The 13,862-nt window shown below is 44.4% G+C and overlaps 1 protein-coding gene across 2 annotated transcripts; it reads right to left on the reverse strand.

Moving 5' to 3' along the window:
- Nucleotides 1-6: 6 nt before the first annotated feature.
- On the reverse strand, nucleotides 7-12,139 carry UCHL1 (ubiquitin C-terminal hydrolase L1; the record flags this gene model as incomplete). 2 transcript variants are annotated; one of them, XM_082652735.1, is made up of 9 exons in its annotated part: nucleotides 7-425; nucleotides 4,187-4,245; nucleotides 5,134-5,200; nucleotides 6,045-6,092; nucleotides 6,171-6,256; nucleotides 8,461-8,611; nucleotides 11,384-11,512; nucleotides 11,947-11,958; nucleotides 12,079-12,139. In XM_082652735.1, 9 exons carry the CDS (start codon nucleotides 12,109-12,111, stop codon nucleotides 339-341), a joined length of 672 nt encoding a protein of 223 aa, XP_082508861.1. In that variant the 3' UTR covers nucleotides 7-338. The 2 variants fall into 2 exon arrangements, with proteins under 2 accessions (XP_082508861.1, XP_082508860.1); XM_082652734.1 differs by lacking the exons at nucleotides 11,947-11,958; nucleotides 12,079-12,139 and having other exon boundaries at nucleotides 11,384-11,602.
- Nucleotides 12,140-13,862: the final 1,723 nt, after the last annotated feature.

Genomic DNA, 13,862 nt, shown 5'->3' on the forward strand with positions numbered 1-13,862 from the left:
CTCATCTCTTATCAGCAGAAAAATTTTATTCCTTTTAAGGACAAACCACATCCAAGGCCTTAGCTAACAGACACAAACCAAAGTAGCCATTAAAGCATTAGATATTGAGGTATGAGACATACAATGAGGGGAATGCTTTGCCATCAGAGGGTGACACCAAACTTGCTCGATGGAGCTCTGCTAGTGCGTGGGCGAAGTTGAGGGTAAGTGCGTATCTGTGGAACCGAAGGAGAACAGCTGTGCTCTACAAGTACTGAAGCATTTAGACCACATAGGTAGGGATATACTTTCACGACGAAGGGAAGAGGGGAGAAAGCGAAGTGTCCCCCCATGAGGCATTAGGCTGCCTTGCAGAGGGCCACGGCGGAGAAGCGGACCTCCCCTTGCTCACGCTCAGTGAATTCTCTGCAGACCTTGGCGGCGTCCTGAGGAGGAGGAATGTCATGAATTAAGGTCTAAACAGCAACAGCTCAAAATGAAAGCTTCAAGGGGAAAGTATTAGTAAGGTCTATTAATGCCCAAAGTTCACCCTGACCCACTTTAAACCTCCCAATAAACTTGAAAACCAGGGCTTAAGGCAAGAGGAAAAAAATCAGGTGATGAGGGCTTTCCCTGGTGGCGCAGTGGCTGAGAGTCCGCCTGCCAATGCAGGGGACACGGGTTCGTGCCCCGGTCCGGGAAGATCCTACATGCCGCAGAGTGGCTGGGCCCGTGAGCCATGGCTGCTGAGCCTGCGCGTCCGGAGCCTATGCTCCGCAACGGGAAAGGCCACAACAATGAGAGGCCCGCGTACCGCAAAAAAAAAAAAAAAAAAAATCAGGTGATAGGAAAGACAAGGACCCACATCACAAATCCAGCTCCAGAAGCTTTGATTCCTTTATTCTTTCTACCAAATGCTCTGTGCTTCTGCCACCTTGTGCCTGGTTTTGACAAGAAAACTATACTCTTGGTGCTCTTTCCCTCAAATCCAAAGACAGAAAATTGATTTCTCTTCCATAAGGAAAAAGTTCTAACTCAGAAATTCCCAGAGTAAAGACAGATTTATTTCAAGTAAACATTTTACAAAACAGGCTTGAAGTTCAAATACCTGGTATTCCAAGTACAGATAAGTGATGGATTCCTACATATTTAGGGAATGACATGTGTTACTAATTCTAAGACCTAGATTACAAAGATTGGGAATAGAAAACTGACCCCAATGTTACTTGAGAAATTCTGGGGTTTAAATGCCTTGGGATCAGAATATCAATCACTGTTCAATTTGTAAAAAGTCCAGCGCAAAGAAAGCCCCACTAACAATGTTAAATACGAGACCTTCAAGAGGACAGTGGATATGCTATGACAGAGAACAGTCACAGAACATCAGCTCCCAAGGCCTAAAAATCACCAACCTGATAATGAGTTGTGGTCCTGAAAAAGCATCAACCCCACCCCGGTTTTGTTTCTGCTTTGGAACCACTTAAAAAAACTGAAGAGGATCTAGAGTAACATCTACATTTTATTCTATCAGAATTTTTAATATATTGATATCCCAGACCTGCCTTCCCCAAAGCCACTTTCCTTTAGGACCCATGCTGTTGATTAATGTTAAGGGTGTGCCTGTAAAGACAACAGCCATCTCCTACATAGACAATAAGCAGTGACCTAATTCACTCAAGTTTAGGATACTTGGGTTAAGTTTATGGACTTTCTCACCAATTTAACAAGTTAATTCGGGGTATAGTTTAGACAACCTAAAACATCTCTAACCATATAGAACCAGCCTTACTTAGGATAAGAATTTCCACTAATTAAGATGCTATTTTCCACAGGGAGATCAGCTCGGTGCTTTGTGACTGCCTGGAGGGGTGGGATAAGGAGGGTGGGAGGGAGGGAGACGCAAGAGGGAGGAGATATGGGAACATATGTATAACTGATCCACTCTGTTATAAAGCAGAAACTAACACACCATTGTAAAGCAATTATATTCCAATAAAGATGTAAAAAAAAAAAGCTATTTTCTAGTCAATTAATTTAAAATGTGATTCTGGTGTTTTTTTTTAAAAACAAAAGAAGTTTTACCTTCCCCACACCTCATAAATTCTACTCACATAACAGTTTTAAGTATCCTATGCAGAGTACATTTTATGGTACAGGCATACCTCATTTTATTTCACTTCACTTTATTGTCCTTTGCAGATACTGCATTTTTTTTTTTTTTTTTTTTTTGGCAAATTGAAGGTTTGTGGCAATCCTGCATGGAGCAAGTCTATCAGCATCACTTTTCCAGCAGCATTGGCTCACTTCATGTCTGTGTCACATTTTGGTAATTCTCATAATATTCCAAACTTTTCATTATTATTATATTTGTTATGGTGATCTGTGATCAGTGATCTTTGATGTTACTACTGCAAAAAGACTGACTCACTGAACACTCAGATGATGGTTAGCATTGTTTTAACAATATTTTAAATTGATATGTACATTGGCTTTTTATACATAATGCTATTGCACACTTAACAGACTACAGTATAGTGTAAACATAACTTTTATATGCAGTAGGAAGCAAAAAAACTCAAAACTTCTCTTTATTGTGATATCTGCTTTACTGCAGTGGTCTGGAACTGAGCCCACAATGTGAGGTGTGCCTGTATTAGGACAGTGTTCGATAGGAGTTGGTATGTACCTAGGAAGCTTTATTACATGGACCAGAATCTTTCCTCCAAATAGGTCATACCCAGAAATTCTGCCCCTGTTCTTATTCTCTCCCATAAGTGAATCCTGACTCTCATGCAAATCCCCATTCTGTTTCTCTAGGTCTAGTTCTCATTCCATATCACTATTCTCATTTACCCCTGGTATATCCAAGAATTAGCTCTGACTGATCTCAGGTGTATGTGACAGAAGGCTAGAGAAAGTGACCGTCCCTCCTAGGACTGCATAATTTGGTCCACTAGTACCTTGAGGTCATCAGGTCTACGATGTTCCAAAGACAGGTCTACTATAAACGTAGTATTGTACAGTGGCTAAGAGCACAGACTCTAGAGACAGACTGTCTAGATTTGAACCATGATTCTGTAGTTTGCCATTGACCTTGGGCATCACTTACCTCTGCACCTCCGTTTCCTCATCTGTAAAATGTAATACTAACTACCTCAGAGCATCATTAAAAGGAGTCCATAAAAGAGGTAACTAACTTATTAGAACAGCATCTAGCATGGAGTCAGCAAACTGCAGCCTGTGGGCCAAATCCAACCTGCTGCCTGTTTTTGTTAATAAAGTTTTAATGGAACACAGCCATACACATTCATTTAGACACTGCCTATGGGGCTGCTTTGGAGCTGTCACAGCAGAAATGAATACCTGCAACAGAGCCCATATGCTATACAAAACCTAAAATATTTCCTGGCTCTTCACAGAAAAAGTTTGCCAACCCCCCCCCCCCCCGTCTACACACAAGAAGCACGCAAAAAAGTTTAGCTGTTATTACAGCAAATGAAGTAATTATACCTCAACATCATTTTAAATTTTATCACAATTAAGCCATTTTCCTTTCCAACAGCAAATTGACTAAACTCTAGAGATTCATTTTTTAGAGGGCAGAGGACTAGTCTACCAACTCGTGTTCAGAATTAAGAGATTTCTGCCGTCACTTTTACCAGGACGGTTACACAGTGACCCTGGATCTTAAAAGTTCTGGTCAGGCATGGTTTGAATTTGCTTCCTTTGACCTGTGAACAGTGGACCGACCGTGTGGGAAGAAAACAATCACAGAGGTAACTGCCTAACCAGAATCCATAGTATGCTACCTACAAGACTGACCCAAATCCAGCCATCAGAGAGGGATTAGGAAAGGCTTGGGTTGCTGTTCCATGAGTCTGAGTCATTGGCTATGATGTAATCTGACAAGAGGACAACAGTCACCTTAACCTCACAAGGAAATAAACAATGGCTTTCAGGCTAAATCTAACTGTGGGCTAAAGACAGCACGCAATACAGATCAGGCAGGGCTGCTCTAAAGGATGCCGTTTAAGACTATTTGCTATAAAATAAAGCAAACAGAATGACTGAGATGATCTTTAAGCCCTAAAGACTGCTCTCATCCCAGATGACTGACGCTGCCTGTACCGAAAACAGTTTGCACTTTAGAATAGACAAACTGGCTCAAGAAATATGGGCCCTAGCGGAAATGGATTCCAAAGACTACCTGCAGCAGTGAGCCCTCTGAACTGGCGCCATGGTTCACCGGAAAAGGCATCCGTCCATCTGTAACGAAAAAGCCAGGCATGTCAATTTTCTCTGCACGTTTTCTGTCTACTGTGCTTGTCCAGCTTAAAGGCAAGTTTTAGATTCTTCCAAATACCACTGCCACTCCCACAAAGGTTAGGCTGGTTATGAAGCAACAGGCTGGAAATGAGGTTCAAGTGTTCCTAGATATCCACCCCAGGCAATTCTAGTCTAAAGCACCAAGACCACAAGACCACACCAGGCCAGACTAGCTACCCTACTAGGAGGGCTTGTGCTCATCTCTTGGGAAGGACCACAAAGCAAGTCAGCAGTCTATGAGGTACACAGAAGGTGGAGGGAAGAAAAAGGATCCTTGAGATTTCATTTGCCTCTCAATGACTGCTGAGCGGCCCCAAGTTTTCTTTGCCCTTGCTTGCCATAGGTAGCATCTTGGCTTGAGATGACACAGCTGCAAGTCTTCCTCCATTAAAAGGAGATGGCTCTTCTTAATACAGAGATGGACATGTCTGAATTCTTTTTACACAAACCAGGTTGTGTTTAGGCATTTACCTCCTTCCAAAAGTATTCCTTGCCTGGAAAGGATGGCGGTGGAGACCTTATACTGGTGATGCTATTACAGTGGAAGGTGGGAAGGGAAAATCTGAACGTGTATACTTTGAACTGGCTGATCAGTTCTCTTTACTGGTTTGTAACTAAAGCCATTCATCCCGCAGGCCAGGTTCCTGAGGGAGGTGCTCTGGGTATGATAAAGGGTTAAGTGCCCCCTTGAGAATACCTCAGTGTTCTGGCTTCATAAACGGATATACTAAGTGCCACCATAAAGTCACACACCAGTCCTGTGAGAGGAATTATGTCTGAGAGAAGGCATGCATCTATATTAGATTCCAAAACTGGAGTGAGACGTACCAAGTTCATAGAGGTGGCCATCCACGTTGTTAAACAGAATAAAATGAAAGTTCACTTTGTCATCTACCTGCAGAGAGTCAAGATATTTTTTCGAAAATGAGTTTTTATTGTATTATAACCTGCGTTTAAAAATAAAGCTGGAAGAAAAGATATAAATGACATAACATCGTGTAAGTTTAAGGTCTACAACCTGTTGATGTGATACACATATTTTGCAATATGATTATTTTATAAGCAGAACTTAATTTGTTAAAAATAAATTCTCTAAGTAAATATGCTTGAACCAACCTGCCTACATATTAAATGATTATAGCGAATATTTCTTTCTTATATACTAGGTACTATTCTAAGACCATTAAAGTAGATATACTGTAACTCTCAGAACTCTAACACTTGCTTTTTACTGAGGAGGAAATTAAGGCTTAGAGAGGATAAGTACTTCACCCAAGGTCAAGACTAGAATGTGACAGAGTCAACTGCAGTTATACAGACACTATCACTGACTTCAATCTAATCAACAGTTGACTTGAAGGCTGTGTTCAGATTAATGGTACATTTAAGTCATCTAGAAACTTTTCGTCCTTGTTGGTCCAGCTTGCTCTCCAATAGACTGTGAGAAGAGTATGTGAAATGTTCAGTTATTAAGACGGGTGCTACTCAATTAGACCCATTTGGATCCATATAAAACACTACCAGCCTGAATTTACTCAAGACTGTGTCAACTGCCAATCAGATATTTTGAAAAGCCATTTCTATGAACAGGTCTGGTCAAGGCATTATTCTGGTAGAATTTGCTGGCATTCATCAGCCTTGGGTGGAAACATGTGCTGTGTTCCAGTAAGAGGTTCTTGCACATATTTCTGGGGAAACATGGGTGACACCTGGACAGCCTGGCTCTAACTTGTATTTACCCGACACTGGCCTTCCTGTGCCACGGCATCATGGGCTGCCTGGATGGCCTGCAGAAAACAGAGAATAGTTAGCACGAAAACCTCCAGAGTTATTGAAAATCGATGCTCGAGAAGTTCTCTTCCTACCTCATTCTTTTCAAAGCATTTTGCTCTGTCTTCAGGGGACAACTTCTCTGTTTCAGAAAGAAACTGTTTCAGAACTGACCCATCCTCTTTAAAAAAAAAGAGAGAGAAAAGAAAAAAAAGCATATGTTAGTACCGGTCTAATGTAAATGGTTGCAATTTATTGCTGACTTAAGCCACTGCAATAGTCTGTCACGTTTGGAAACCTGACTTTTTACCATGGCCTCTGAGGATGTGGATGAGCGAGGTGCCTCTTCCCCAGCCTATTTTTCCAACCACTCCCCTCTCACTGCATTCAAGCCAGAGAACTCTCAGTTCCTCCAGCATGCCAAGCTCTTCCTCACATCCTCCCTGTCCCCTGACCCCTCCCCACCTTCCACCTCACCCTCACCTCTCAGATCTCCTACCATCTCTGTTACAGCACTGATCCACTGGTAACATGTATTTGTGAGACTTTCAGTGCCATAAAGGCAGGAACTGTCTTGTCTATTGCTCTTATCTACAGCACTTAGCAATGCACAGTTAATGTTTATTGCATACATGATGTAACAATAACATTCTAATCTATCAATATCAACAGTTCTCAAACCAAGACTTTTATTTCAGGGTAGAAAATGCAATCTTAGTAATATGGTTACCCAGAAAGACTTCAACCTACAGATCTTAAATAGAAATACAAAGACCCTAACAGTCTGGCCTAGAGACAGCTAACTAGCTGATGGTTGGCATAAGCATTTTGTCATTGCTCAGTGTGGATGAATCTAGGATGCAAGAGCAACTTGTATTTCAAAAGACCTCAATCTGAACTTTCAGCTCTACACTTAAACAAATGTGTTAAATGGGGACCACTGAAAATCTGGAAATTATAGGAATCCTCTCAAATTTATGAGGAGGGCTGTGACTCAGATTAAGCCGTGACCGTGACCAAATTTATGGAAGAGTTACAGTATCTGTGACCTCAGGAACACAGTATTCTAAAAGAAATGACACTTACTGCAGAAGAAATAAAAAGGATCAAACTACGACTTTTTAACGACTCACTCAATATTTGAAAAAAGCAACTTCTAGAAGATCTGGACCTTTGTGGCCAGACGGGCCTTTTTTTTTTTTAATTTCAGAAGTATACCAGGAGTAGAATCTTGGCCACAATTCCCTTGTTTAAATTAAAAAAAGAAAGTATTTGACCTGCTACAAGCAACAGCATGGACTGTTAGTTGAACTTATTCAATTCTCAGCCACCCCCATCCATTGTCTAAATCAAGAGTTGGCCGACTACTGCCACCTAATAAAGTTTTATTGGAACACAGCCACATCCACTGCTCTACATCTTGTCTATGGCTGCTCTTGCACTACAAGGGCAGAGATTATGTGGCCCTCAAAGCCTACAAGATTTACTCTCTGGCCTTTTAAGAAAGTTTGCTGACCCTTGGCCAAAATCATACACAATGCCGTGTATTTTAACATATTTCAATGCTGTTACTTGCACTTCTGACAACTTAAGGGCTGAGACTCATCTCTTCTCTATCCTCCATGGCATCCACTGGAGGCGAGCTAAAACTCCTGACCCTGGGCTTCCCTGGTGGCACAGTGGTTGAGAGTCCGCCTGCCGATGCAGGGGACGCGGGTTCGTGCCCCGGTCCGGGAAGATCCCACATGCCGCGGAGCGGCTAGGCCCGTGAGCCATGGCCGCTGAGCCTGCGCGTCCGGAGCCTGTGCTCCGCAACGGGAGAGGCCACAGCAGTGAGAGGCCCGTGTACCGCAAAAAAAAAAAAAAAAAAACAAACAAACAAAAAACTCCTGACCCAGCTTTGTTCACAGATGGATCTCTCAAGGTGCCAGCCTGCGGCGAGGCCTCCCTGCAGGACTTCGCGCTGTGTCCTGCTGCTTTAGGTTGTTTTGGTTCTCCTGTTGCTTATGAGACACAGCACCATTAAAGAAAGGTCCTGAAGGTTGGCATTTTATGCCTTAACAGCATCTCTAATTCTTTAGAATTGTCAAGACCAGCAGGAGGATCTGCACATGAAGAGCCCAGGCGGAGAGGCAAGTACAAAACTGCACTGTCACCCGCCCCGCCTCTCCAGGGGGAGGAAACCACTGTACTTCTTGGATGCGCATCCCTTCCTCAAAAGGGAGGAAGGATGAGAATTCACCCACTGATTCTATCTGCATAAGTAGATTTTCAAAAAAATCTAAGGCAATGGCTTTGCCAAATAGAGGCTTGGGGGTGTTGGAAGGAAGCATTACAGTTAATTAAAGGTCAACCAGAGGATGACTGGCCTCAAAACCCACTCACCGAACTCCAGTTTGTCCTGATTATTGGCCACTGCATGAATGAGTCCGATGGTTCCACAGGAGTTGCCAATGGTCTGCTTCATGAAGTACACCTTAGGACTTACTTCTTGTCCCTTCAGCTCTTCAATCTGTTTTTTCCTGAAGTTCTCATGCTGTGAGTGCAAAAAAACACTTTTACATCTCAAAATGAAAATGCAAAGAACAGACAGCAGCACAGCGGGTTCTACCACCTAAATGGAAACAGAGTGGGAAATATGACCAGGAACCTTGGATCTAGGTGCTGGCTGGTGCCCAGAGAATGGCCCGTCTGCCACCCACGCCCACGCCAGCCCGTGGGGTTCTGACACTCCACCCTGATGCTGCAGTGCAGTAGCGGCCTTGGACATTGCCCAAGACTTTGTCTAGACACCACTGCAACCTTTTAGCTTGAAATGGATGGCGTGCTGAAGTCAGAAAAACAGACAAGTTCGTTATTTTCTTCCTTTAACACTAACGACTTTCACACAGGCATTCCAAACAAGCGCTGGGCAGTTGAATGCCCAAGAACACCAGCTAGTTTATATCTCACTATTCTTTGAAGTTCTACTTCTATTCTGCCCAAATACATGTCTCTTCAAAAACAAAACAATACAAAACTTAACTAAAGAAAGGAGCAATTTAAAGAAATTAACTATTCCCTCATCCTTTTTTAGGAAGGAAAGACAACTGGTCTGGGGTGTTGGACTGTGATTTCACAAAACTTTCTCATCCTACAAGAAGATGTTAACTCGTTTGTCCTTGACAACTATACAATTTGAGGAGACTAGTTTCCTCAAAGCATTATCTCTTTGTACAGTAATATAGTGGGCTTGTCTGGCCCTTTCACTAACGAGTTCTAAAGACCTTAAAGGTATGACTGCTCAGTTAAAAGCAGGGTGCTGATGCTATAGAAACACTAATTTCTTGCCACTGGTATAAACCGTACGGAACCCGAGAAGTACATGTATTTCTAGTTCTAGAAGCCTTGCATTACTGTACACAGAACTGAAGTAAGCCTCGTCTGTGGTACCATCAGAGGAATAAGCTCTCTTGTCCCACAAGATCAACTTAAACTCCAACTTGTAGGAAGTTCTAGCATCATGTATCTACCCACTGGATCCTTGAATTGAGCTACTCATTGACTGTTAAGGATTTTCACTTTTCTAAAAAGACTTAATTTTTTTGTAATGGGATAGCGTCATCCTTTAGGGTTGTTTGAGCTCTTGCATGCAGACATTTCTGTAAGTATTTCATGATCCCTTAAAATGTGTTAAAAGTAGTCCATTTAGGATTTCATAATATTCTTAGACAAAATTAGATGCTTTCTAAATTAACATTAGCTTGTTTGGAAGTCAACCTATAAACCTCGACTTTTCTTTGAATTTGCTTCAGTATTTAGCCCAATAGGTGTTTTGTGCCACATAACAGGCATTCAGTAAATCTGATAGACAGAACTGGAGCGAAAAGACATAGTATCGAGCTCTTTCAAACATAAAACATCCTACCCAGAATGTTCTACTAACCAAGATCTGCTTGATGCAGCAAAATGAGAGCAGTGGGCTTTTGCAAGACAAACGCGCTGCACCACTGCCTCCCCAAGGCCTCGCCTTTGAGCGCTGCTGCTCAAAAACCTCCGAGTCATCATGGTTCCTCTAATAAGAAACCTCTGGGAGAGGCTCAAATGAGAGAGAGAACATTGCACTTGATTTGATCAATAGGGAAGCTAATTTGACTTGCAATTATTTGGGAACTCCATTTTCACCTAAGTAAAGGCTTTGGCAATAACAAACGTTGTCAGTGGGACTATCCTAATAGCTTTACTAAGTGTTTTTAACCCACAATACTTAGCCCATTTACTAGGAGGAACGCCTGGAACTTCCCATAGGGCTTAGTTTATGCTGAGGATGCTTCTAGAACCCCCGGCATTAGGATGGTGCTTCAGTTTAGCTCACTCTGTTTGAAACGATGCCGTATATACTAATGCCCCAAGTTTCACTAAAGCAAAATTCAACCACTCCTCCATCAGGGGTCGAGTGGCAGCAATAGGAGATAGACAAAACCATGCTAATTAGTGGGATTCCACACATCCAAGACAACAATTACCCCAGCTACCTTTTTATATCTGATGCTCAGCCTTTGAGGTACATATATACTTGCACACTTGCAGGCGGAAGACCATCTAAAGGGAAATGAAAAAGCATTCCCAAGACTGGTCTAATGCCCACCTATTCACTTAACTACAAGGTCAGACAGGAAAGAGGTTGAGAGGTAGAAGGAGGTTCTCACACAGGAACCACACACAAATGATTAAGCTTTAGAAAAACACATTGGAGAAACTAAAGACCAAGTGTGTACGTTGTAGGGAGTGGAGGGTTGGGAAGAAACCCCTGAACCCACTGAAGACGCAGGCAGCAGAGGTGGGAAATTAAAGAACCTATTGTTTTCTTGTGGTTTAGGCAAGTCCATCCCCCTCCATTTTACAGCAAGGTGGGAGTCTGAGAACCAAACAATAAAACGACACGTCACAGCCGTTAAAGGAGAACCACCAACCAGCCATTCCTTGGCTCAAACTGCCAAAAAGCCTAGGTTCAAACTGCACTCATGAGTAGGGTGAACTGTCTTCCTGGATAACTGGGATGATGGAACTGAGATACTGCTTGTCCTCCAAATTCAAGGCAATACTGGATGGATGAACGACCAGGCAATAAACTGTTACAACAGAAGCCCAGTGAGTAGGTACCATGAAAGTGCGAGTTCCTCCCTCCATCCGCCACAAGGAAGGGGCAGTGTGCCAGCTCTGGAAGCCCAGGCCAGGACGAGAGGAGAGCCTGCACCGTCCTCAACGCCTCACTCCGGTCTAGGGGCAGCGCGCGCAGCGCCTGCACACCCCGGGCCCCACGCCCTACCTGGGCCGTGAGAGGAAAGAGCAGCAGCAGGGCGCAGGCAGGCGCCGGCACCGAGCCCAGAGACTCCTCTTCCAGTCCCAGCACGTCCTCGAAGCGCCACTGGCCCGCAACCCCCAGCCGGGCCAGCACCTGCGGGGAAAAAACATGGCGGCCAGGCGCGGAGACAGGCAAGTGGCGGGCACCTACCGGGAAGCGGGGGAGGCGGGGCGGGCTCTGCATCCTCGCACCTCTCCCCGGGCCTGGGAGGAGCCCGGCCCCGCCCCGCCCCCCACCCAGGCCGAGCGCAATGACACAGCACAAAGCGCGGCCCACACGTGGCTCCCGCGACGCCCGGGGCTAGCATCTGGGCGTAGCCTCCTACATCCCACCTCTGACCGGTTTCACAGTCACCGCCGCCCCCGAGGCAGGGGCAGAGTGAGGGCACCCCGGCCGCGCCCCAGCCCCGCCGCCTCCGGAGCGCGCAGGGCGCCGCTCGGTCCCTGAGAAACAGCCGGAGCCGGTGGGCGCCTCCGCCTCAGTGCTCCCGTGGGAGGGAGACAGAGGCAGCCCGAGACGTCACTCACTTTGTTCAGCATCTGGAAGGCAAATGCAAAGAAAAACAAATGCAAAGATAAAAGCAGTCATTGATACCGCTAGCTGGTGAGGGCTGACCCTCGGCGCCGCGCTCCCCGAGTAAAAGTACACCTGATGCTCACCTCCGGGTTAATCTCCATCGGCTTCAGCTGCATCTTCGCGAACAACGGCAAGAAGCACAAGCCAGAGAAGAGGAAAAACAGAGAGCGGAGACGCCCAGGCTGCAGCTATAAAGCACCGGCCTGACGCACTTTGGATGCCTGCGCAGGGGGAGCAGAGGCAAAACCAAGCGAAGAGAAACGGTCAGTCGCAGCCAAATGGGCACGAACCCCCCCCCTTGCGCAGCGCGGAGTGGTACGGCCAAGCCCCCAAACCTTGCAGTCTCACTTGCTGGTGAGATAATCTGGTGGTTGTGGAGATGGGTTTTGTTGGTGGGTGTTCCTTGAGCGTGTGGAGCAGTCGTTTTGATGGAGTCTGATTTTTTGTGAAGTTTCTGGAAGCCCACACTTGAGACCATCCCAGTTACCTGAACGCTTAGAGTCTCTGAAGCACTGAGAAAAAGCCCAAATTCAACAGGTATATATTTAATATGAATATAAATCTAGCAGCAGTTTGCATTTGACCTTAGATAATTCATCCTCCATGTTAAAGCAAACCAGCACCGAGGTTCGTTTTTAATTGACTGCCTAGAATAAAACATAGTCTGTAATATAGCACATATTGCATTAGTGATGCTGATGTAATGTGACTCCCAGGGAAGAATTGGTTGGTCTTGGGGAAGCGGTAGAGACCTGGGGGATGTGGCTGTAATACGACACACAGAGAAGGCAGGCTGTCGGAGACTTTAGGAAACATATCCAGGGAAAAAGACAGGTATAATTTCAAGATGAGAGGCTGTAAAAGGAAACGCACTTATTTCAAGGAATGGGAGGCTTTGAAAAATAAAACATTAAGTTCACAATAGAATACTCCCAGTGAAGAAGAAAGGTAATGGCAACTTTAAAAACCACTGTTCTCTAATGATCTCAGGTGGGGTTTGGGTTTTTTTCTACCAGCATATTCAAAAGATGGAGACAAATAGCATATGCCTAAGAATGAATAAAAAGTGGAACAAAATCTGTAAGAATAGTGCAGGAAAACAAAACCTCAGAATGAAGTGGGGCTTGCTGAATCCTAAGAAAAGAAGAAGGTTGGGTATTTTTTCACTTATGCTCAGAACAAGATAATGATGATGGTGAAAGGATAGACTTACTGTTTAGGGGATCCAAGGTTAAAAGATGACATAGAGAAGGGAGGGGATCTGCTGTTTTTGAGTTATTACCTCTACTGTGGATCAGATCTTTTGCATGTCATCTCACAACCCTTAGAGAAGCCAATGAAGAAACTCTTCGTAGTGCAGTTTTACAGCTCAGAATCTGTGGCTTAGAGAGGTTAATTTGCTTTAAGATAACAACTGAAAAGTAAAACTGAGAAGCAAAACCTAGTAAATTGGGCTCAAGGAGCCCATTCTCTATCCAAAATTCCACTACATTCCACTTCTATTTTCTTCCCATTTTTACCATCAGAAAAATGACCTTGACACAGAACATGAGAGAGGAAAAGACATTAGTAAGGAGAACTTAATGGATGAATTTTGTGGTATGTAAATTATGCCTCACTAAAGTTGTTTCTTTAAAAATAGAAGACTTGGGCTTCCCTGGTGGCGCAGTGGTTGAGAATCTGCCTGCTAATGCAGGGGACACGGGTTCAAGCCCTGGTCTGGGAAGATCCGACATGCCGCTGAGCAACTAAGCCCGTGAGCCACAACTACCGAGCCTGCGCATTTGGAGCCTGTGCTCCGCAAAAAGAGGCCGCGATAGGGAGAAGCCGGCGCACCACGATGAAGAGTGGCCCCGGCGTGCCGCAA

Source organism: Grampus griseus (assembly GCF_964374135.1).
Source record: "Grampus griseus genome assembly, chromosome: 4".
Classification (NCBI taxonomy): domain Eukaryota; kingdom Metazoa; phylum Chordata; class Mammalia; order Artiodactyla; family Delphinidae; genus Grampus; species Grampus griseus.